This window comes from Stylophora pistillata, chromosome 7, assembly GCF_964205215.1.
Source record: "Stylophora pistillata chromosome 7, jaStyPist1.2, whole genome shotgun sequence".
NCBI lineage: Eukaryota > Metazoa > Cnidaria > Anthozoa > Scleractinia > Pocilloporidae > Stylophora > Stylophora pistillata.
The window spans coordinates 24,459,097-24,484,614 of record NC_142525.1 but is presented as its reverse complement, the minus strand read 5'-3'; the positions used below and the strand labels follow the sequence as shown (position 1 = coordinate 24,484,614).

Here is a 25,518-nt window from a genome sequence, read left to right as displayed (position 1 = left end):
AGTCTTCTGCCCATTTACTCGAGTTCGAGTTACTCGAAAATCTTCATTCGGTTTCAAAGAAATACCTTATTATATAAAACCGACTTGAGGACGAATTCATCAAAGTACCACAGTGGTTTGGTTAACCTATCATATTTGAGATATTCACCTGCTTCAAGGACAACATAATCCCTGTCTTCGATTCTTTTCATTCTTGTCTCCATTTTGGAAAGGACATCACCCTCCTTGTTTTCAGCAAATCAAGGAAGGTAGCGTCCAGGCCCCGTATTTCCATCTCTACTTCAGCGTAATGGTTAAGAGGGGCTAACGACTTTTTCTTGTCCATTGATTGTGCCTCTGAAATCATCTTAAAGGCCTGAAATATACGTAAATATAAAATGGATTAAGAAGCATAGGAGTACATTTAGACTAATTGTTATATTCATGCTAGAACAGAAGAAATAGAACATTATCCCTGGCCAGTTCTCAATCAATTCAAGAAGGTTGTTTTGGGCTTGTTAAAATGTAGTGCCGAGTTTCAGGTGTTATTATATAAGTTCCATTCCTTATTTCTATTCCCAACTAAGAAACGACAAGTATATGCTGTGCAGTTCGAACTGTGAGCCGAGTGTTTGATGCCGTTGGTGTGAGTACAGAAATACGAGCTCAAGTATGTAATTAGATATGACAAGGCCCATCGAAGCATAGTTTGCAACTCTTGGATTAGGCAAACTTGCATTCGCCTGATACGAAAACCTGAAAAACCCATAAGGGAAAATGGGAACGTATTCCCGTCTAAATGCTGGTTGACTGACCTTTGAGGGTTAAAAGGTATAGTAACCAATTAATATGCATCCCCAGGAAACAGTGTGACTACTTGCTAGTTCCATGTAACATTCGAAGCGATCCAAAGAAATCGTCAACAAGGGTTGAACGAGCGAAGATGTCCCGAACCAATCAAAAGCCACGAGCGAGGAATATCGGGTAAAATGCTACTGCAAAATGTACCGTGAACCGATGAAATGACGCCTCTGATTAGTGATAGTACAGTTACGAATGGGATAAGTTTGGCCCATCATACCTCAAACAAGGAGGGGGACATATCTCTTTTAATTTGTTATATTTTCTGAAGCAGATATTGTTAAGAAACATTTAAGGGAAACTGTTCGATACCATTTTTGTGTGGCTTACACTAATTGTTAACCACGCTATGTCCTGATCCTAGACATTTATTCCGGGATTTGTCACGGTGAACAGAGGGCTTCTCACTTAGTTTACTATCGTCGAGGATAGGTCAGTCTACGCTCGTCTCAGCTACGTAATTTTCACAGCTTCAGAAAGCGACCAGTTTGTATTTATGGGTGCAACACGTTGTCGAAGATTGTTTTTTATTTAGTTATTCGTTCATTTTTGTTGCTGGGATGTCAAACGTCGGCTTTCCTACAGTCGGCTTGTCTTCTAAGTGCAGATTACTGCTAGGAGTATTTTATTTACCAACATTGAAACAAGTTGTTGGACGATACAAAATGTGGAATGAAGAACTGTTTTGATTTACCCAATTTATTAACCGCTAAAATTCACGTGAATTAGTTGCTGTCACGTGTCACGTAAGTCTTTTACCGGAACGTCTTTCATTCTGATATTGTGTTCATACCACATGCTCAGTTAGAAAATAATTTAACTAGTCTTATTAGTACGTGCTTAGATACTATTCTTAGCCAATGAGTGAAAATAAGAGTTTTTGTTGCTATTTGAAAATCAAACACTGCTGTTGACTAAAAATTCAATATGACGGTCTTTCCAAATAACAACAACAACAACAACAACATTTATCTAAAAACGACAAAAATTCAACAAAAGCTGATGTGGTCGTGTAAAAACAATAAAACTAAATTCCTAACTAAATACAATAACACTAAATTCCTAACTAATACAATAAAACTAAATTCCTAACTAATTACACGAAGACTAATATAAGATTTCTACATATTTACAACAATAAAAATTCTACATAGTACATCATTATAATAAACGTGGCTTAAAAATACACTTGAGTGACTTTTTAAAAGCGTCAACGTCTTGAATTGATCTCATTTGATTTTCCAGAGCGTTCCACCGAGTAATTGACTTGTATGAGCATAGTTTCTTGACCATATCGGTCTTAGGTCTTGATAGCTTAAATGTCATTTTTCTCCTGAGGTAGTAACTACTTACATACTTTTCAAAGTGACGGTTCATAGGACATGGTAAAAGATGATAATAAGCCTGATGCGCGAAGATTAGTAATTTTTTCTCATACATAATCTCTAAGGTATTCCATTTTGCTGTGGCAAGAACCTCCTTGCCTGGAGTACACCAATCCAAATTAAATATTATTTTCGCCGCTCTAACATGTATAGATTCTAAGGTTGAGAAAAACACTCGACCACAAGAGCCCCAAACTAACATACCATATGTCACAGACGGCAGAATAACCTTGAAATAGAAATCAGTTCTTGTCTGTTTAGGAAAGAAATACAAGGATTTAAGTAAATTCAAGTTCTGCGTATATGACTTCGCTAATTCCGATACATGATGATTCTATTTAAGAGCATTATCTATCTGAACACCTAGGCATCTTGTAGAAACAACCTCCTCGATAACATAATCCCCGATCTTAATAACTTGTTTTGGCCCAGTACATTGTCCGCGTCCACCAAGCAACATATATTCAGTCTTGGTGGGATGTGGAGTGAGACAGCTCTCGCAACACCATGTATATAGCCTTGCTAGTACTTCATTCAACTTGGAAGCCATCAGATCATAGGTCGGAGCCGAGACATAGACGGTGGTATCGTCTGCGTACATGTGAAGCTGTGGGTCACCATCTTTTCCCTCAGTGATATTGGGCAGATCATTGCAGAAGATGTAAAACAGGGTAGGGCCCAGCACCGACCCTTGAGGTACACCAAAAGTAACTGGCAGAGCTTGAGACTGACACCCGTTCATCGTCGTTACTAGCGTTCTTCCAAAACGTTAATTCCTTATCCAACACCATAGGTCCCCAGCTACACCAAGACTGAAGTTTTCGGAGCAGAATGGAGGGGGGAATCGCGTCAATCGCCTTACGAAAGTCTACAAAAACCACGCCCAAAACATGTTTCTTGTCGATCGCTTGTCACCAGTCATCCGTTATCTTCACTGAAATGAAAACTGAAATGAAATGAAACTACTCTTCTGTGTTTAGATAGCTAAACCGATTCACAAACGCTTAAAAACTGACCTGAAACTGCAATTTGTTCTTAACAGGAAAATCTTGGTGCTAAATGTCTAATATGGTTGATTCAAACCTTGAGGAAGTAATACATTGAAACTCAGTAACAAAGTGGTTTCACTTGTATTAAAATAAGAATAAAAGCCTAGTAGTTTAATGTCATAACTGAATGTAATAAGTATTATGTTTTCCAAGAAATATCCAGAATGATTCAGACCATAGCATTTGATGACTTCCTGTAAGTTTGGCAGTCTTCTAACTTCTCTTCATAATGCTTCAGATAAGCATTGATATTTAAACTTGGTAGCAATACAAATGTATTAAGCCTTTATTTGGTGGACTACAACTCCTTTTCAGTTACTTTTTTGGTTTTAATTCATTCATCACAATACTGATATGCATGAAATACACTCTTGATTGGCTGAAAACAGCTAGGTCCCTTTTTCGTGTATCACCACTACAAAAGTAATAGCTCAACTAAAAAGGTAAACTAGGCTCAGCAACAGTAGATCACACCAGAAACCAATCAGATTTACTCGAAGTAGGTTGTGTTGATTCATACACACAGTAGCTGATCAAAATAAACAAAAACCTTGGATATTTTTATGTATATTGAGAAACACTGACAAAATTGAATTCCTGAATAAGAGTTCAGTTGAAGGACAGATACTGGTAACAACTTTAAAGCAACTGTTAATTGGATGGACTATAAATTGACTGTTAGCTTGCTCAGACATTCTGCATGGATTACAACCATTTAAAAACGACGCTCTATATCTACATAAACAAATTTACCCACGCAATTATGTGGGAAATGTCCAAACCGCTACAAACAACCCTTAAAAGCATCAAACCCACATTCATTAACTATAAATGAAGTTATTTTTTTGGCAGTTCTACCTCATTACAGACCAAGTGGTTATCTTTTCGAGACCTTAGGTGAGCGAGTACCCTTTCCTTCATGTCTATGATATTTTTGCATCCCTTAGTTGGAATACTCAAATTATCCATCAAATCGATAACCTCGGCTATCTCATCTGCCTCATCCAATTTCCGTCTGATGGCTTCCATTTTTTCTTCCTAAAGAAACCGTGAAAATGTGATTACACGATGGCCAGTAGCAAATATTTCCAATTTTCAAAGGGATTGTTTTGCAAGGCCGGCACTCCTACGATCACCATATATGCATGTGACGACTTGCGGTTAACAAAGTTTCACGTCACTAGAAACTGCACGTTTAAAGCAAAGCGACCTTTGAAGCAGTGAGACCACTCAAGAACGTGATCAAAGAGAAATTTTGGATAAAAGAGCGTTATCAATCACTCTGTTTTTCTAAATTAACCATCCCTTACTAGCTGTGATCGCACTACAGAGTTGAATCACGATTAAAGTATCTAATCACGTATTAGCTAAATCTCAAGTGCGACCCCAAAAGTATCATTTCGGAGATCACGGCCAACGAGGATGTAATTGACACCCACGTGAGCGGTAGATTTAAAGATCCAGAGCGCATTTTAAAGCATCTGCTTGCACAAATATTATTGTTACCCAGATATTTTAATGCAGTGCAAAAGTTTTGCCCATGAGAAGTATTCATTTATCCTGTCGAGCAGTAAGTCAGTGGCCAAATCTGAAATTTAGCGTGCGATATCACAGACATCACAGTCCCCTGATCGATCGTTGCGCAGTCTCGACACCACTCTTTCCGCTGGTGTTAGAATAAACAAAGCTAACAGAAAACAAAGTTTACGTTTTCGGCCCAAACAAAATATACGAACCCCTGTGAAACGACGCGAACATGCTTTTGCAATGGTCCTCCGAAAAGGTAAAAGGCAACGAGAACGATTTTAATTTGATCAGCCATAGCGATATCAAAATTTATTGAACATTAAAGTCATAAATAACAGACTTTGCGAAAGAAAAGCGATCACACGTATTGTGATAACAGCTCTGACATGACAGGTTTTCCTGTCTCCTATTGCAGCTAGCTAAATTCCGATTCACCATAGCCCTATTTTAAATTAATTCAGAATTGCAACTTTGGTTATACAGGAAATAACGATGACTAGTGAAATAAAACCGTGAGGAAGGAAACCAAAATTGACAGCGATTAGGGGCTTAATACGGATTCATTAATAGAACAAGTGATCGTGCACAGGAGAAAATCTGGTCGAGTTCACCTTTTAAGCTTTGTGGCGGATGCATGAATAGGGTACATTAGTGGCAGAGTGACTTTGCTTTACCGGTTAAGCGCCCCTCTAGGTTGGCAAATTGATTACTAGGATTTGAAGAATACAACATTACGAGTGGTTTTCAAAGAAACGACGTTACATTGGGTATAATCTGACGCTATTTGGAGAAAAGTATATTACTCTGTTGACGTGACTTCCTGGTGACTGAAATAATTCACAAATGCAAGACAGTTTCAAGGAACAGGTTTCAATTATCAAAGAAACGCTTACCTGATTGACCGTCTTTCTGGCTTTGCTACGATATGTCTTCCAAGCAGCCTCTGTGCTTGTTTTCACTTCATTAATCGTTTTTAATTCATCAGATGACATACCGGGAATATCCTCCTTACCTCGAATCCTGTCTTTCATCCTGTTGTCGATTTTGTCCACGCTTTGCAATCCGAATCGAATGCATCCCTAGATACCCGGAGATTATAAAATAGGTAATATAGAGTACTCAAGGTAAGGCTGAAATAAACCAAAATAAGCCAAAACCATTCCATTTGAATTTGTAAGACAAATTATTTCTGTGTGTATTCGAGCGAGAACTGCAATGTCAGACATTCCCTAGGTCTTAGTCCCTTTTGGCAGAGGTAATTCTTAGGTAAAATGCAGATTTTGAGTGAATCATATTAAATTTCATTATTCGCTGGCTACTTGAAATTCTGGAAACGAAAAGGCTGACTGTAGTACCTCTCCCTCGTTTCTGGTATCCGTACGTATAATTGGCTTTAAAATTTATCATTTGAGTTAAATATCATCTTTCTTAGTGTATGCCAGTCGTTTTCATTTACGTCGCCATTTCAAAACTCCATTCTTTCAGCGTTTTCCCTCTGGAAAAAAAAAAATTGAGAAATGTGCTTGTTTAATTGACGCGATGGGCCAGACTTACCCCGTTTATGCCTGTACTGGTACTAATCGCCAGCGTCTTTTCTATCGGTTCACGGTACGTTTTGTGGTGCTGGAAAAAAGGGTTATTGAATTAATACTTGAAAAAAGCTTGTATTTTACTTTATTTTTCCAGAAGCCTGAGCGCACCATAGGTTAAATCTAAGGCAGTTGAAGCGGGAAAATGCGGAATGGATGGGGTAGATTTTTTTTTCTTTCTTTCAAAATATATATATGAATATCCATTGTTAGTTTTACTTCAATGAACATGATGACTTGAGTGCAACATGTACAAACCAGAGTTATCAAGCTTGACATCTTCCTTAACGTTGTGGTCTCCTCTCAACTGCACCAATGCATTCTAAGTTTATACAAAAAAAATGCATTGTACAATACTCGGATTTGAATTTCGATGAGACGCTCAAAAAGTGATGGAATTCAAATTTGGCGAATTAAGCATATTGAGGTTGTTTTTTCGTTTTCAGTGAAAAGTACATGTGTTCCGCGAAAAACGTAGCACCCTTATGGGCAGCCGCTCCTTACCCTGCGGAAGGGAGGGAACCCTTTCCCGCTTTTTGCTAGTCTAAAAGGAGCATAAACACGTGCTTCGAAATTTGACGAGTTAGCCACTATAGATATCAAGTGTCAAGATCTTTTATCTCAGTTTCTAGCTCTGGCTGTTCTTTGTCATCTTTATTCAAAGTAGTCATAATAAGTTAATCAGAGCGTGATTTACGGGCTGCCTACGGATGCTAATATTTGCTTAACATTGACTCCATATATTAAGTACATGAACATGTTTAAAATCTATGTATTTATGCTTGTAGTTTTAACTAAATAAGAGTTCAAGTTTTTAATGAATGCAACATTTTACAAGTTCGTGTTTATCCATTTAACGTCATATTGGTTTTTTTCGCTGTACCGTTTTTGCTCAGGATGAACTAATTTTTGAATGCGTTTACATTTCTCTAGATACTTCTTAGAATTACGTCTATAATTCGACAAGAGATTTCCAATGTTACTCCGTCTAAATCTCTGTATTTTTACGTACAAACTTTTAATGTTCGACGAAGTGAAACATAATCCTAATACAGACTAGAGCAAATTTCAAAGGACGCGAGGCGGATACAAATTTGGTCGGGGGCAAAAACGTAGGCTCGATTATCAGCCGCTATTCAGGAACCGGAGCCCGGGCTCCTGCTGCCGGAAGACTCTCTTCTCGGGCAGAAACGAAAAAGACTGGACTCCAGAGAGCAAAGGAAATCAAGCCCAGCAAAAGCGTTGACATAATAATAAAAGCCAAGTGCACTATGGCCAAAGGAAGAGGACTTAAAATGGATACCCGACTCGTTCCTTCTCTCAGCAGTTAAGTTGCAAATTGCAGTGATAAGTACACCGACTCCTGTCGCGAAGACAAGCTGTGATTTCAGCCAGCTCGCTTTCAACAACAAACAATAGCTGTGTCATGAAAACAGATTTATGCGAAATTTTACTCTTCTGTCCAAGTTTGTATCTTACTCACCGAATTGTACAGTTTGATTTGAATTCAGAAAACTTGATCACCTCGCTGTGTAGCTCGCAAATTGGCCATGACTTGTGCTCAGTTAGCTAAAACGCGGAGTCGTGTTCACCTTTTATTGCTTTTATTGTTGTTTTCTTATTAAACATGGTTCACATTCATCGTTGTCGTTTTCAAAAATACTATTACACCCTTTCTATGTAACTCACTAGAAGTGGCAGACTATTTTAGAATGCAATTGTACCTCATTTTACCCGGCAAATACTACTGCACACCACAAATAAATACATCTCATTAGACGTTTTGTTGAGTAGTACCGCTAAGTATTTTTTTGAGTTGTGTCGTATTTTGACCAGCCCGTAAGGCGAGTTAAAATACAAATAACGAGCAAAGATACTCTGCGATACGACACATCAAAATTTCTAATAAGTTATTCATTATCCAACACGCCAAACTGTTATTTCAATGCGGGCAAATCTCGCGGATATTTATTCACGGGGAGTGCGTGACAGAAGTATACGAAGCGGAACGGAATTGTCGCGTTGTCGTGTTGCTGTTTCTATTTTCTTTAATAGATGATGAAATTCCAATGTCCTCTAACTGCTTTTCTTCCTTCGATTTATCTGACAAACTTAGATCAATACTTGCAAGCCATTCCGACCCTTCGTCGTTAGAAAAATGATTAAATTGTCCATCATTTTTTTTTTTTCTGGAACTTCATCCAACTCGTCGCTTGCGCGATGCGAGAGAACCTGTCTAACCGGTTCTCTAGCTAGAGTACAAATACCGCGAGATATTTGTGGTGTAGTTGGTTAATAATACTTCTTACATTCTTTTTAGTTCTAGTATTCACTTCCTACATAAAATATCTGATCGGACATACTTTACTATTCTTTGATTATTGCTATAGTTTTAGTCTTTTTATACTGCTTTCTTTGCCTGGGAACTATATCTGTATTGATTTTGTTAAATTTGGCTCAGTTGCTAGGCTGAAAATTCTTCACTTAAATTGGTTGGTAACACATTTTCATATAACAGCCCTTTCAAGTTGACATAATCCTGAGTAAGAAAAGAGAAAGCAACAGTTTAAAACAAATACAAGAAACCATATCATACCAGATAGGAAGCCGTAATATTATTAAATGATAATCGTATTGACTTTTAGAGAATCTTTTAAATTTAATTGCAAAGATTTAGCCCTAGCTCTTTAATCAAACGTTCCAGTCCTAACCTGTTCTGCGTCCCTGACCATGCTGTGTATTCGTGACCGAAGACACTCAAAGTCTGGCCTTTCTAAGGGTTCATTCTTCCAGCATTCCATCATGATGCTGTGCCTGTTTGAAAAAAAAAAAAAGATAACCAGTGACACCTACTTCAATCTTCCATTCCTATCTTCATTATGAGTTTCCCTCTATGGAATGTTACATCTTACAGAGAAAATCTATATTATACGGACCGACATTTTTAAAGAGTGGCTTAAGGAAAAGAAAGCCTCCATACTGTTCACAAACCAGCACAGTAGATATCTTCGAAGCAAAGAATGGTATTTCCCTTTAAGCCGGTGTTTATCACACTTTTTCTGTCCACTGTGACAGCTTTTAATTGTAAAAGTGTATCGGTTGCGTCTCATGTTCATATCTCAAAGAATGATCTCTGTTTAAGCTCTCGGCTAAATCGCAATGAAGGAAAAAAGTAAAGGAAAGTTGAGCATTACTATTGTTGTTGCCTATAAACCCTGACTATCTGTTTCCCGATGATAATTACTTACAGTTTTTCACTGACAAACTTTGGGCGCGGCATCCTGTACCCGTCCTTCAACAAGGCGGGGATATCTCTCATATACACCCCAGGAAACGGGTCTCCACCTGTTTAGAGTTAACACAGAACGGTTATTAGAGGGAAACTAAGAATAGTGTAACCTTTCCCAGACAAATAATGCCCAAAATATCTTTGTGCATCCTTAGACGTGTGATTCGACCAACGATGTACATGGATAATAAAGGATGATAGTTTTTAAAGAAACTGTTTGGGGCTGCGTCGGGGGGTGGGGTTAACGAAATAATTTTGATATGTCAACAAAGTTGAAATGGTAAATTGGCCACCGTAACGATTACAAACTCAAAGCTGACGTTTCGAGCGTTAGCCCTTCGTCGGAGCGTTAGCCCTTTGGCTCTGACGAAGGGCTAACGCTCGAAACGTCAGCTTTTGTAATCGTTACGGTGGCCAATTTACCATTTTAACTTTCTTGATATATCGAAATTATTACATGGGTAATAGTGTATTAAAGCTCCTCTTCAGAAGAAAGCAATATTTAGCATACGGGATCCTCAGGAAAGAGCTTCCTTTGTGGGCGAATTAGAGATGCCAGGACCTTGTTAGTATGTTGCTTATTTCATTCTTTACCGTTACCGTTAGTTGCTATTAATCTTATAGCGACATTTCAACATGTGCGTTGAAAGAGAATTTTTGAAAACCATTGAGTTGTTAGCATCTATTCATTTTGAAGAGCATTTTTTTTAAGCTCAATTTCCAAAAATCTCATTTGAACTCACCGACAGTGAAGATCTCGTACATGACCACACCAAAGCTCCACCTACAATTTACATAATGATGAAAATTCAAGACTGTTCAAATGTCTTGCCCCTTTGGGATAAGATTTAAGACTTGTTTACTGAAGGTGACACTAAACATGCCGTCACAAACTGATAAACTTGTGGTCCTTAAATTCAAACAAATTGAAGATAAATATTGTAAATAAACATATACATAGTGTTTAAGAACCCAATCTGGCAAGAGGTAGGCCAGTCAGTCCTTAAAAAAAACACGATCAGCGAATTGAACTTGTGTAATGGAGACGAAATCCTGTGAGTAGCAGGATGGAGGGCTTCAACCTGGGACCAGCATCGCAGCCCCACAGTCTCTTTGAACGTTCATATGCTGCACGAAGTTTAGCCAGCTTGTGAAAAACTCATACTAATTCCTTTTGTTTGTTAATTCTTGTTTTAGAAAAGTAGATTCCCTAAAGTAGGGATCAGAAAGTGAAAAAGCAAGTTTTAAATAATTTTTTCCATGAATCTTGCTTGTTGTTAGCTGACATTTCGAAAGTCAGCCCCAACTCATTCACCCAGACGAAGAGCTAATGCTTGATACGTCAGCTCACAAATTCTTTACGGTGGCCAATTTACATTATCAACTCATTTGATAACACCCTTTTTTTTTTGTTATACTCCTCTGCCGACGTAGCACCTTTATGAAAAGAAAAGTTTATTCCTTTAATATTTTACATATTAACCGATACTTAGGAGATGGCGTGGCGGAGTGGTTAGGGTGCTATACTTGTAACCCGGTGTCCCGGGTTCAAGTCCTGCACCCTGCCACTCACTGGATTTGTTCTTGGTTGCCCCTAATTCAACTCCTCGGCTGCACTCTGTAAATAGCCCACTGATCTGAATCCTGCCATTGTGGCTAAAAAGCCCAAAAGGGGTAACTTCAATTGACGTAGTCATTTATTTATTATACTCCCTTATTCCAGTCCATCGTCATGTGTTCAAACGCTGAATATTATGGACTATTACAGAAATCTTATAATAATTATATTGTGGTGATATTTGCGCGTATGTTTATGTACAAAACAAACTTACACATCACTCTGTGTCGTGTATGCACCACTTCCAAATAGAGCTTCGGGTGCCGTCCATTTAATTGGAAGACGGCCCTAAAACCAAGGAAGGAAACCAAAGTGATTATGAAGGAGTTTTAAACAACATATCCATATTTCATTTCCATATTTAGAGTTGCATTTATGTCATGTTTTATTCTCCCCTACCGCAAACATGCAGACTATGCGATTGCATGTTTTTCACAAAATCAGTAAGTTAATTTCATGTTACCTTCTTTTACGACTTTGCTTTGTGGAGAAAAGAGGGACTGGGTTCAAAAGTACTGTTAAATCACGCTGCTCAAATAGACTTTACCTCAAAATATGTCATAAACAATTACCTCATGGGTTCGCACATATATGTCCTCTTTCCAGACATCTCTGGCCATTCCAAAATCTGTGATTTTGCAAACGTCTTCGTCACCAACCAATACATTTCTCGCGGCCAAGTCACGATGAATGATCTAATGCCGAAACACAAATATGTGTTAACCTTTGAACGATTAGGATTTACATAGATATTCATATCATTCTATTCTTTTGTGCAGAAACTTAACAAAATCAACATTTGAAAGGAACTAAAGTATTTTTTAAGGGAGTCAATACCCCAGTAAACGAGATTCGAAGTACAACAGAAGGTGAAAATGTAACCTTTTTCTTCGACAAGTAGTCCATTCCATCACTGATCTGCCATGCGAACCGTAGGAGCTGCTTAGAGGTAAGGTCGGTGCGAGGTTCGAAAGAGGGATCACTGTAGTAGTTATCTCGAACTCCTCGGCTCTTCCTGAGATACCCAAGCAAGTCACCAGACTGCGCATACTCGACAACTACGAGGAGCCGGGCTGAATACAAGAATATTCGTTTGGTTACTGGTTATCAGCTTTGTCTCGATTTATTCGTTACAAACTAACTAAAGGTAACCTGGTCATCCTCATTACCAACTAGATTTCCTTAAGAAGTCTTGGATAACAGTCGCGTAGTAAGCCTAAATATGAACATGAAAGCGATACATTCATGAAGCACATTTGTTTATAAGAATACTGGTTTACTACACCTTATGGGGGACTTTAACCAGACTCAAGAGCCCACGAAAGAACTCCTGTCAGAATGCATAGTGCAGTTGACGATTTTTTAAACGAAACTTAACAAGTCCCCCAACCTAGGGACATCTGAAAACAAATCTTATGCATTACGTTATTTTAAAATACACAATAAGATAAGACCTTTGAACACAAACCGCTGCATAACCTTAGCACTTAGCACTCTTAGTTACAAACTGTAACTGACGCATAAACATGCTACAACGAAGCAATAATCAAACAATTCGTTTCTAACATTAAAAGTGCCGTCAACAGTGACACGGATTCATAAAACGAAGGGATTTTTAACAAGAAAGACTCTTGCACTCTAGTATCACTTTCGAATGCGTCGTTGACAGCAAACGGGTTCATAACACAAAACTACATTTGGCAGCAAGTATGCGACTGCCTCAAGCTCACCTTCAGTAGTAACACAGCCGTACAGGCGAATGACGTGAGGGTGAGGATCAAGGTGTTTAAGGACTGACATCTCAGACAACAGGTCTCTCTTCTCTTTTTCAGAAGCATCCTCTTTATAAAAAACACCAACGAAAAAAAATTCAGGTTGAAACTGGAATGATCAAACTTACAGTTTCTAACTTCTTTCCAGCACTCATTTCACCTAAAGTTCACGATATCGGCGTTTTTTGTATAAAAGCTCGATGGTTCCGAACGTAAATGTATTTCTTGTTTTTTGTTTTGCTTTTTTTTTTTTTTTGGTTTTTTTGTTTAATGAAAGAAAAAAATTAAGAAATGTAACCTTGAACACTCTTCACTGCTACCACAGTCCATCCTGGTTTTCCCGGCAGGTCTAATGCCAAGCCTCGTGAGACCACGCCAAATGCACCACGTCCAATGACCTTCTCTACATTCAGCCTCGCTCGTGGTATTTCCCATTCAGGGTCACCGGGGGAGGATAAGTTGCAAGCTCCATATGGAAAAGGCTCGTTACGTATGACTTGCAATCCCAAGGACTCCCTGAGGACAAATAACATCAGAGCTTAGGTTATATCTCAGCGATAATGCTTCGGATAGCGGCAGAGATAACGGGAAAAATATCTGGGATTGGACATAATCACGGGAAAACAACATTCCGCTTAAATATGTTGGTTCGCTTTTAGTCTACTTGTCCAATCATTATTTTTATAAATGTTCATATTGTGGAAAAGCTGCAATTGTGTACAATTGCCTCCTGTTTGGCAGGGAGTGATAGTTTATTACAGAGTTAACGAATACATACGTGTGGATTTCACTGGCTTCTTCACCTGAAACAATGAGATTAATTAACGTTACTCACAGTATCTATAGCGACCAGCGTATATAAATATAAAACAACGTATGTCAAAAACATTTAGTAGGTCGGTTTTGAATAGATATTTACTCACATGTTCGTTGATTTTTCTGTATTCTGGATCTCTTGGCAGCATATCGCCAAATGAGGAAAGCGAAAATCGTGATCACCGCTAAGCCCGCTGTTATAGACAGGTACATGGTGAGTGTCTCTTTCCCACCTGTTTGCAAGAGAAGAGCTCTTCTTAAATTATTGATTAGTAAGATAATCTAATCAGTATTAAGGACATGAAACTAAATTAAACATCCTAAAAGGACCCAGGAGATCCTAAGAAGACCCAGGAAAACCTACAATATTGAAGTAACATATCGATATTCAATATCGATGACTGGTTCGACTAGCTTCTCTGCATTCTCTAAATTTGAAACGAAAGGTGATCGAATATTTAATCCAATGAGCATAAATCAGCCAAGCTGCACATGCATGACTTAGTTCTAGACAAAATAAACCGTAAAGAGTTTAAAAGCCAACGTTTCGAGTTCTAGCCCCTCATCAGAGCGAAACTCACTCTGACGATGGGGGAATGCTCCAAACGTAAAACGATGTCATGTAAGGATAGATAACGTCAAATAGAGTATGCGGCAAGTAGAATTTGAGGAAAAAGTAATTTTTTTACAAAGGACTCAAACACTAAAAGCAATATTCGTGAACTCTTCTCCTCATGAACTAACCTGCACTGACATCTTTGAAGGCACCTGTTTCGGGTTTGCCATGTGATCCCGTGACTTTTGTGATACCTAAAGGAAATTTCACGACTCGTGAGTGCATGGATTAGTAAAAACATTATACGATCAGGCTAATTACTTTAGTGCATTTAAACAAGGTTAGGTAGACCAATAACCTGCACCTGGAATGCAATACCCATGATTGAAAGAATTTGTGACCAGACTGTCACAGTACTTACTCTTTTCTATCAACGTGAACGTCACCGAGTCAAATCCTAACTTATTGGTTGCTACGCATTTGTACATGTAGTTTTTCACGTCACTGTCATTTATTGGAGTAACTGCCAAGTAACTTGAGTTTGAAGTATTTGAAAAGCCTTACTTAATATCTCCACCTTCTGTAGTTCGCCTTCCTTGATCTCGAGGGTTATATTTTCAGGTTCTAAACGATAAAGAAGATTTATGATCTCAAGCATCTGAATCAGACCTGGTTCCGCCATTTTTTGTCGCTAGGATCAACCGTAACCGCTTTTAAACTTACGCTAAGCTAACTTCTCACGAAAAAGGTCGCCACCTTAATCTGCTCGTTAACCATCTAACTAGACCACAGATATTGGCAGCCATGATTTTAGCATATGTAGTTGTACATTTTGAGGAAAATCTGTTCGTTAATCATTTTATTTCTCGAAGACAATAATACGCTTGAGAAGCATTGAACATTGGAGTATTCACGTAAAATAAGGAAAGGGGGAAGGGAATCCTACCTGGTGGCTTCGTTGGTGGTCGAGTTGGAACCTGTGAGGGAAAAATGGTTTGTTCTCAGGTTTTATTGTAAGACCTTAAATCATGGCTCTTTGCTTGGCTGGTGCTGGATATATATGTTATTCACCAACCGGGAGGTCCGTGTTCGGAAAAACTGTATTCGAGGTTTTGTATACCGCCCGAGACCGTAGGCCGAGGGTGGTACTCAAGACAGAGGGATGGGAGAAGACTGCCCGCTCTCGAAACCAATCAAATCGCAGAATTTATAGAATACCGCCTGCTCATGAGCTGAGAAAAAAGTATGCGTGAGGTTAAGATGGCTGGATATTAGCCGAGTTCTTTTTCGGCATTTTTATGGGCCGAGACGAAGTCGAGGTCCATCAAAATGCTAAGAAAAATAACGAGGCTAATATGTAGCCATCTTAACCGAACAAACATAGTTAATAAAGGATTTCGCTTTATCAAAAGTTAGGGATTACTTGTTCGCTTCGAGAGCCGGGAAAGAAAGCCAACTGTGTTTGTAACACAACAAACTCACGGAAGTTGTTTAAATTTTCTTAGTTATTTTCTCTGCAGTCCTAGTTTAATCAATACGCAAACGACTATTTCTAAAATGTGAAGCTGTAAAATACTCTCCTCGAAAGTTACCTCTTTGCTTGGAAAAGAAATGATTTCCTACCTGAACAGAAAGAGTAAACCCATATTCCCTATGATAAGAACCAGAAACTCCGAACCTAATCCCATAATCTGAAGTATCTTGTTGTTGAATGTTCAGAAGTTGGAAAGCCACGAAGCCACGTGCCAAGTCTCCCACCCAGTTTAAACGCCTTGCTTTTAAGGCCACTTTATCTTTGACTACTGATTCGCTCCCGTTTGATTCTCGAACTGTTACCCAGTGGTCACCAGTTATGAGGCGGTGGTTTTTATTCCAACTGGCAAAGACAACTTCCACTTTCTTTGATTTCTCCTCCTCAGTTAGTTTAAAATTCCAGGAAAATGTTTGATTGGATCCAATGTAGGAAACTACTGTTTTATTCGGGTGAGAGATCCTTTCGAAGCCACATACTCCATTCAAACCTAAAACGTCAGTTAATGAAATGGTGTGACACATTTTATAGTGGTAAAATCCGTTGTTTACAACAAAGACATAAATAACGAAAATAAAAAGCCAAACGAAATAATTGAACAAGAGAGAGGATAGAGGGATATATGCAGTGGAACACCAACATAGCGTTAACTCGCCGAAAACGCTTCAAAATGGCCTGAGATGCTGGTAATCAACAAAGAAAACAACAAGGCAATAAGGTAAGTCCATTTTATTTCAAAAAAAGACATTTTTCTCTCTTTTAAGGCAAACCGATAACATTCCATACAAACCTTTATAAATATAAAACGTTGCGCAATTCTGTAAGAGTCACGTCCGCTTTTCTAGTAGTGAGCTTGGTTCGCCTGTGCTCAAGTCAACCAACGCGCGTGGACGCAGAGGATGCTGAACTTTTAATAGGTGCCAACATTCTACTTCTGCTGTCTTTACTTAAACGGAAGTTCGTTGCTAGATTAAAGAAGAAACGTCGCTTCTTGGTGCGGAAAGTCTTAAGAAAGAGAATTTTTGCTAAAGCGATTGAACAAACAATCGTATTTTCTAATTTCTTCCATAAACTGTTACGTGTTAATTTCACCTTCCATCTTGTCGAAACACGTGCACGTGTAAAAGTTGATAAACAACTGGTTGTCATGGTATCATGCCGCTTGCAGTGATTCACGCGAGCTGGGAAAACATAGCATTATGGAACACATTCCGATCGCATGACCGCAGAACTTTGTTCACAAATGATCGCACTCGATTGCACGGATAGAACATGATTCTATTAATGCGATCGCCTGTGATTGCGATCGCACTCGATCGCACACGATCGCATAGCTGTTCACATATGATCGCAGACGATCGCAGGCGATCACACGATCGATAGCTGAATCGAAACCACTCAACCGAAGATCGCGAATCGCATGTTCACACATGATCACAGCCGATCGCAGCGACCTGTGAAAACCGAGTCCATGGTTTACCATTCAGCGGCAATACAATGTAACTCCAGTCAACCAACATAAACGCAAAGGACGCTGAACTTTCAACAGGTGTTAACATTCTGCTTCTGTTGTCTTTACTTAAACAGAGAATCGCTAACAGTCAAAGAAGAAACGTCGCTTCTTGGTGCAGAAAGTCTTAAGAAAGAGAGAATTATTTGCTAAAGCGATTGAACAAACAATCATGTTTTCTAATTTCTTCCATAAACTGTTCCGCGTCAATTTCACCTTCCATCTTGTCAAAACACACGCACGTGTAAAAGTTGATAAACAACTGGTTGTCATGGTATTATGCCGCTTGCATTGCATTATTGGACACATACCAATCACATGATCGCAGAACTTCATTCTCATATGATTGCACTCGATCGCAAACGATCGCAAACGATCGCACGAATAGAACATGGTTCTATTCCTGCGATCGCCTGCGATCGCGATCGCATTCGATCGCACACGATCGCATAGCTGTTCACATATAATCGCAGACGATCGCTGGCGATCGAGTGTGATCGCCTGCGATCGTCTACGATCATATGTGAAACAAGCTTAAACGATCAACAAAGCGAGATAAAAAACGTGACTGCTACGCGATACTCTTCCCGGGAAAATCTTGATCTATATGTCGTTGACGTCAGGAAGTCTCGTCTTCTCATTGGTTTGCGATTTCAGGAGGCGAGATAATCTCCTGGTGTGGCGCTACTTTTTTACAAATCTTTAAGAGCTAAAATCTCGCATTTGATTTTGAGAGGAATACATCCATTCATTTAACCGATTTTCGTGTAATCTCGCCCAAACGTTTCAGGGATGATGACGAACAAAAGTGTGTAAGGAAATTTTGATATTTGAAATATTTTTTTACGTGGTGTCCATTTACGCAACAGGCTTCGCATATTTTTCGCTACTCTAACTTTAGATGCGAATATCTAGGCAACCAATCAGAATATCGGAAAAGCCTGGCACACTTTTGTTCATTGATCCCTTGTGAATGAGACTGTGCAGCCATTTTTCTCGGGCCGCGGGATCCGATACCTGATAAATTCAATAGAAGGACCCTCGGTCGTTTCACGTCTTACTGGCTCCTGATACTTCCTAAATGAAAAAATCGCCTAAATTATATTTTTATTGCATTTATTAAGCTTTGTTTTTGTATAGTTTGTTAGGGTTTTCTTCAAACTAACGCGCGTACGAATTTTTTTCCCTAAGGACGCCCTTGAAAGTAGGAAGTAGCCTTAACTAAGAAATATGACATTTAAATGCTTTGTGGATACGTGTCTCAAAAACGTACTTCAACTTATTTCCCCGCCGCAAGGAGCAGAAAATTGGGCCAATATCCTGCTTTCTTGCGATGGGTGAAAACCCAGAATTAGTTACGCGTGGTGAATGATAAAAATTATCCACGTTTACTTGAATTATTATTTAAAAAAGGACCAATAGAGTGAGTTTTATTGACGAACACTGTTGATGAATCTATTTCATGAATCTACTTTCTTGCTCATGCTTCTCAAGGTTACAACATTCTTTCTATTTGGAGGGTATGTTCTAGTGGACATCTTCATACCCACTGGGTCATTTATTTAATCCAAATTCACTTTTTTTCGTATCCATCAGAATTAGACCGTGTGAGAAGAGTCTCTTACGACCCAGAGAGAGGTACGAAAGAGGATACTCATAAATCCCGAGAAGACAAAAGTAGTGGTTTTTGGCTCAGCACAACTTTTTAAGAGGCTACCTCATATCTCCTTAACTTTGCTGGGCAAGACTACCTCACCAGTTTCGTTTGCTAAGGATCTCGGGGTATATGTTGAGCAATATCTTAACTATGAAGTGCATATTACTAAAACAGCCTCTAGAAAAATTAAGCACCTTTTAGATAAGAAAACACTTTTATTACTTATAAATGGCTTTGTTTTTAGTGAATTATTTTATTGTTCCTCAATGTAGGGGAACGCATCTAAGCGTAATCTACACAAACTACAGTTGGTACAAAATTTTGCTGCCAGAGTTGTATTAGGTTTAAGGAAATTTGACCATATCTCTCAGGGGCGGAGATCTCTTAGATGGTTAGATGTTACAGAAAAGGTTTTGTTTAATGATTTAGTTTTAGCATATAAAGGTGTAAATGGTTTTGCTCCAGACTATTTACGTAAATATTTTGTTAAGCTTTCAGCAGTTCACTAAAGGAACACAAGGGGATGTAATGATTTTGTGATCCCCCGATGTAGATTGTCGACGGGACAAAGGGCATTTTATTTTCGCGGCCCACGGGAATGGAATGGTCTACCTGACAACATTAGGAATACTAAAGATATTGATATTTTTAAGTGGAAACTCTTTAACAATATGTTCTATATGTAGTAAATTTGGATATACTTTGAATGATTTTAAATACATTTGATTTTAATTAAATTACAGTAAATAAGTTTGTTAACATTGTGACCGAAAAGCCCTGTTGAAGGGAGTCTCAGTAAAGTATGTTAGTATCTATGTATGTATGTATGATTCCTGTCCTTTGGCTGTACAATTTGAAGGTATTTGAATTGAGAGTGAGCCTTAGTGTCAACGACTGCGAGCCAACGAAAACGAAGCCATAGAATAGGAGTAATCCTAAGAATAACAATTTAAAAAAACAAACTAACAATTGTTTGAAAAAAATAAATAAAAAAAAAAATGAAAGAGTAAATGCGGACATGTACTTCAGAATAATAAGCGTGTTTGATTTTTGTTTCTTTGAGAAATTATGTAAAGACATTTTCACAGGAAGAGGAAAAGGACGGTGACTACCATCAACAAAAGGATGCAAAGAACACATCACCAGCAAAGGGGCTGCGTGTGGAGAGGTCTATGAGGTGATTGACTAAAGTATGCCTTGTTGGAAGGCTGTATTGAAAACTATTTGGCGGTCTGACAATCTGACAAACAACGATAAATAACGATATTATCATAGCCCAAAAACGGAAGCTGAAATATTTTGAAAATAACTGAAAACGGAATTTCAAGGTTTGGCAAAAGGCCAAGCTGCATAAAAATTTTTGTAAAACTACTTCGCCTGTATGAAACTAATTGCCCGTTTCTGTTTCTATAAGATCTAATTATCTGCACTGTTTTTTTTTTATCTGATTAGTTGGAGCAATTTGCAATATAGAAAGCGCGACTGTTGCTTTAAATTGTATGTGAAGGGTAGACCAACTGTGGTACCGAGAGAGTATAAGTCTTGAAAGATTTCTTTATGTTCTGCTACGTGTTAACACGCTGCGTTTGATTAAAAAGAAAGTTCATCTTGATTAGAAGACTTTTTCATAAACAGTTCAATTTGCCTAGCATAAGCCACAAGAGCGCGTTGAAGTTGCGCTTATTTACAACTTTCGTGATTAGAAAAACGCCATCTTGGATATGACGTCAGTTATGACTTAACAATAATAATATGTATTACTTCTATGGTGCCTTTTCTATACTGTGTTCAAAAGTGCATCACAATAATATATAACTTAATAATTAAACTTACACCTCTATTATAAATCTTACAAATCTTTCAATAAAGCTTACAAACTATTTTCGTTTAAAATCTATCATAGAATAACAAGAACTCTAGAAGAACTTCTAAAATATTAATGGAGAAAGGAAAATTTCGAAGAGAAGTGAAACTATTCCTTGTATAGAAATGTTTTAATCATAGTATTAAAATATTCTAAGTTCCCTGCTTCCCGTGCATTCTTAGGTAACTTGTTCCATAGAAGGGGAGCAGCTATCTGGGAATTGCTCTATCACCCATTGTTTTCTTCGTTTTCGCAATTGGTCTTTCAAGCAAGGGACCATTGTATGTCTTAAGCTATAGCACGAAGGCTGTTGAATGCTAATTAAGTTTGGAAGGTACTTAGGCGCATGACCACGCAAAATTTTATAAGTTATAAAAGTATCTATAATGTATTCTGCTGCGCACTGGTAACCAATGTAATTCTGCAAGCAGAGGTGTTACGTGAGAGAACTTGAGTACGCGATAAATAAGTCTTGCACTTACATTCAAAACACGCTGCAGTTTCCTAGTTTGATACTCTGGGATTCCATGTAAAAAGCTATTACATTAGTCCAATCTACTACTAATAAAATCATGAACTAGTTTTTCAGCTGATTCTTTGGATAGATATATTTTCTAATATGACGTATGTTATACAATAGTCAATATAGTAGCAATAGTCGACCTTTGTTTGACGCTTTGTGCTCGTTGAAATGTTCAACCTTTGTAAGGAAAAATTGTAATAGTTGAACCATGATTGACTTCCTTGTGGTTAAAAGTCAAAACACATACTAAAATTCAAAAGGAAAAGGTGTAAGTGAAATATTAAAGAAAATTTAGCTGCCAAAAATAACACAGCTTGCCAATCCCTGCAAATCCGGCAGAACTGTCATGATTAAGACTTCCAGCGAGATATGGAAGTTGTTCTTGTCTACCTTCGCTTTGAACTAAAAGCTATGTTTATGTTACGGTCATTTTTAACTGAAAGCAAAGTTTACCTTTTCCATATTCAACGCATATTGCATTCATTTAACCTATAACTTTTTTAAACTATTTTATTGGGAATGAATAAATCGAAGCTCGAAATGGTGATATACCACGTTTGGTAAATTTTCAGTCGCCATCCTTGACCAAAGCCAATTTCTTCGAGTAGTGAATAAATATATCTTGTCTTTCAGTTTTTATGTCTGTTGTGAATCCATCAAGTAAATTTTCTTAACCCCGCCAGTCGCATACTGCTACAAAAACAACAACAACAACAAAAAAAAAAAAAAACTAAGGGCATTAATCTGCCGGCAAATAACCCAGAGAGGCACGTTTGCAACAAATACAAAATATCCCTCGCTACGCAGGCGCCCATGTTTCACTGTTGCTAAGTCATAAAAAGAGGCATATTTTTTAATTATTAAATGCCGATATTTGAAACGTAATTATAAGTAAACTTTTTCCAGACCTAACTTTCCCTTTAATTTCATATTTATGTCTTTTTCCTCAACTTTTTCTCAACGAGAGATAATACCGTCTAAGCAAACGTTTGATTGGTACCAATAGATGAATTGACTTTTTCGGCTGAGCGGTCAGTTGGGCGAATTATTTTATTCCAACCCGAAAGAATCTAATAGACAAACGTTCGACATTCGGAACGCATCTTTAAAAGGGAGAAACTAAGAAATTTACCAGAATTAGAGTCCAAGGCTGCGAGTTAGTCATAAGCAACACCAGCGAGTGAATGAAAACAAGCAAAATATTGGAACAATTAGTGTGTGGTTGCGATTGCATTTTATCTAGTTCCCGCTATCTAATCTACTTCACTATTTTTGTTGATTCATATCAGCATGGAGATTACACAATGCATGCTTTACGATAGTGGCTTGTTCATGGACTTTACAAACATAACTACATTACAATAGAATTAATACTGGCATGCTGTTCAAACTTGAAATGAAGCACTGATTTTTCCATATATGCGATGCAAATATACTCACAGCTCATCGAAAATAAAGTGGTTAAAATAACGTGGACTTCCACCATCTTCAGCTAATCGAGACAAAGCCCAAATATCTATTTCAGCTTGTTAAAGGCCTCCAGGCGGAGTGCGCAGTGCAAGTATTTTATGTTGGCCTAATGTAGACCTATTGGTCCTGAAGGCGGTCATGAATCACTCTACTGTTAAAGCCCGAGATTAAAAGTTAAAAATCTTTACACTTGATGAAAGTGAAATTTGAAACTTTGAAAAAGTGCCAATTTGGATCAATTTCGAAATAAAACATATCCTAATCATATGCGTATTCTGGTGTGGTGATGGCATTATGTTTCACAACAAGCGCAATAATTCTTTGTCTGTAGCATTGCTTCTGCAGCAAACAAAAGACTATTTCTTTGTTTCTCTGTTACTGGCGGAGAAGCAAACGGCAGATAACTAAGCTAGTTTCTGAAAGCTCAACGGAAAAAAGAGATGTAGTTTTTCGATGCTTTTTTGTTTTGTTTTGTTTTTTTAATTGGGTCGATCAAGCCAAAGAGTGACTCCCCTGCAAAGATCTAGATGGGCCAACCTTATTCCCTCGGAGCTTTGATCTATTTAAGATGTAATTACTTTCTGTAGTGACCATCTAGCAGGCCCGGCTTTCACAATAACGGTAGGAGATCTTACACCTTTAAAAAATTGGCAAGAATTTAAGCTTTGAGAAAAATTCTTAGAATCTTGTGCTCTCACGATACCGTTAGTCTTCCGCTCAAATAATTTAAATAAATGGCCACGTTTTCTGCTATCCAGATTGCCTAAAAAGGAAAGGGAGATGTTCAGATCTTGTAGAAACAGAAGCGGACATTGAGTCTGATACGGGCAAGTAATTGTAAAAAAAAAGTTTATTCGAGAATTGATGCAGCTTGGCCTTTTTTCAAACCTTGAAATTCCGCTTTCAGTTGTTTGCGAAAGATTTGAGATTCTGTCTTAGGCAACGAGCTTTGTGCCAGAAAAAGAATTTATACAAAGGACGCATTGTCACGAAATCCCAGTATCTATTTCGATTGATTGACATTTTTGGTTACACAAATAATTCGCGCGTCTTAAGCGTGAACGCTATTACGAAAACAAAAAATTCGTCGTTTTAAAGTTTTCAATTGTCTGCAAATACCAAACCAAATTTTTCGTTGTAGTGCGAACAGGGCCAAGTTTAAATAATTTTTGACGGCGAGGAGTCGGATATTGATCCAAGTTTATTAGAAAAATCGAACGAGGAAAAGCAGTTAGACGACCATGAAATTTTATCATTTACTGAAGATAGAATCAGCAACACGACAACGCGCCAATTCTATTTCGCTTCGCATACTTCTCTCACGTACTCCTCGTAAATTAATATCCGCGAAATTCGCTAGCACTGAAATAACAACTCGGCGTGTTGGGTAATCAATAGCTTATTAGACGTTTTGGTGTGTCGTATCACTGGGTACGTTTACTCGTTATTTATACTTTGACTCCGCTTGCGGTCTCGTCGAAATACGGCACAGCTAGTAAAAATAAGGGACTTGAAGATAGTACACTACCAAGCCTGGTACACTACGGTCGGTTGGGACGGTTGGAAGCGCTCACGGGCGGCCCGAGACCAGGACGGTAAAAAGGTGCGAAAAATTGGTTCGGGCAACAAGACAGAGGACGGTGAAGTCAACCAGAATTATTTTTCCACCCAAAAAAAAGAATTTCATGTGAACGAAATTAGTCCAACAGCAGGAAAATTTATCATTTACCATATGCGAATAAAATTTTGTGCAAATTGGTTGCATGTATACTGCGAAAACGAATCAACAAGCTGAAAGAAAACCAAACAACTTTGAAGACACGGCACTACACCACTGTACCAGAATGTTTTTTCCACACAAAAAATGCAATTCATCTGAGCGTAATTAGTCTCAGCAGTAGCAAAATTTATCATTTACCATATGCGAATAAAATTGCGTGCAAATTGGCTGTATACAGCGAAAAAATCGAATCAACAAGCTGAAAAAAACAAACAAACAGAACTTTCAAGACACGGCACCACACACGGTACTCAGAATGCTTTTTTTCCACACAAAAAAAGCAATTCACCCGAAAGAAATAAGTCCAACAGGAAAAAAATCTATGGCTAACCAAATGCGAATAAAATAGTCTGCAAATTGGCTATAAACAGCGGAAAATTAAATTTCAGTTAGAATGATTCTTACCGTCTTTACCACAACGAGAAATCACGTGAACAGACCGTCTTAGAGGCACGGCGGTGACATCATTCATTGATATTTTTGTTGCGTGACACATTCCCAGCGATACTACACAACAAAACGTCTAATATGATATATTTACTTCTCACGTTTAGATACAGTTTCTAAAGATTTGCACATCGTAAAGGTGGGAGAACAATAGGACCCGTAGTGCCCTACTGGGTTCATCCACCTAAACCCAACCCACCCATCCCACCCTGGGGGAGGACATCCATCACACAGTAATCTCGTGCGTGGGAAATTAACGTCTCCTACCCCATCGACCTCGACCTCCCACACAACA

General features: G+C 38.2%; 2 protein-coding genes across 3 annotated transcripts; both read right to left on the bottom strand.

Annotated features, from left to right (window-relative positions):
- Positions 1-1,866: 1,866 nt before the first annotated feature.
- Positions 1,867-5,911, bottom strand: LOC148727197 (uncharacterized). The gene is made up of 2 exons (XM_088726976.1): positions 5,695-5,911; positions 1,867-4,312 (listed from the first exon to the last, which is right to left on the bottom strand). The coding sequence occupies exons 1-2, from the start codon at positions 5,830-5,832 to the stop codon at positions 4,112-4,114; spliced, it is 339 nt and encodes a 112-aa protein (XP_088583102.1). The 5' UTR covers positions 5,833-5,911; the 3' UTR covers positions 1,867-4,111.
- A 2,061-nt stretch (positions 5,912-7,972) lies between these two features.
- LOC111339573 (proto-oncogene tyrosine-protein kinase receptor Ret) lies at positions 7,973-23,161 on the bottom strand. 2 transcript variants are annotated; one of them, XM_088726970.1, is made up of 16 exons: positions 22,967-23,161; positions 16,065-16,462; positions 15,388-15,418; positions 15,006-15,065; positions 14,630-14,695; positions 13,993-14,118; positions 13,848-13,872; positions 13,368-13,585; positions 13,028-13,138; positions 12,180-12,370; positions 11,870-11,992; positions 11,512-11,585; positions 10,423-10,463; positions 9,639-9,735; positions 9,102-9,204; positions 7,973-8,929 (listed from the first exon to the last, which is right to left on the bottom strand). In XM_088726970.1, the coding sequence occupies exons 1-16, from the start codon at positions 23,010-23,012 to the stop codon at positions 8,855-8,857; spliced, it is 1,785 nt and encodes a 594-aa protein (XP_088583096.1). In that variant the 5' UTR covers positions 23,013-23,161; the 3' UTR covers positions 7,973-8,854. The 2 variants fall into 2 exon arrangements, with proteins under 2 accessions (XP_088583096.1, XP_088583097.1); XM_088726971.1 differs by lacking the exon at positions 15,006-15,065.
- Positions 23,162-25,518: the final 2,357 nt, after the last annotated feature.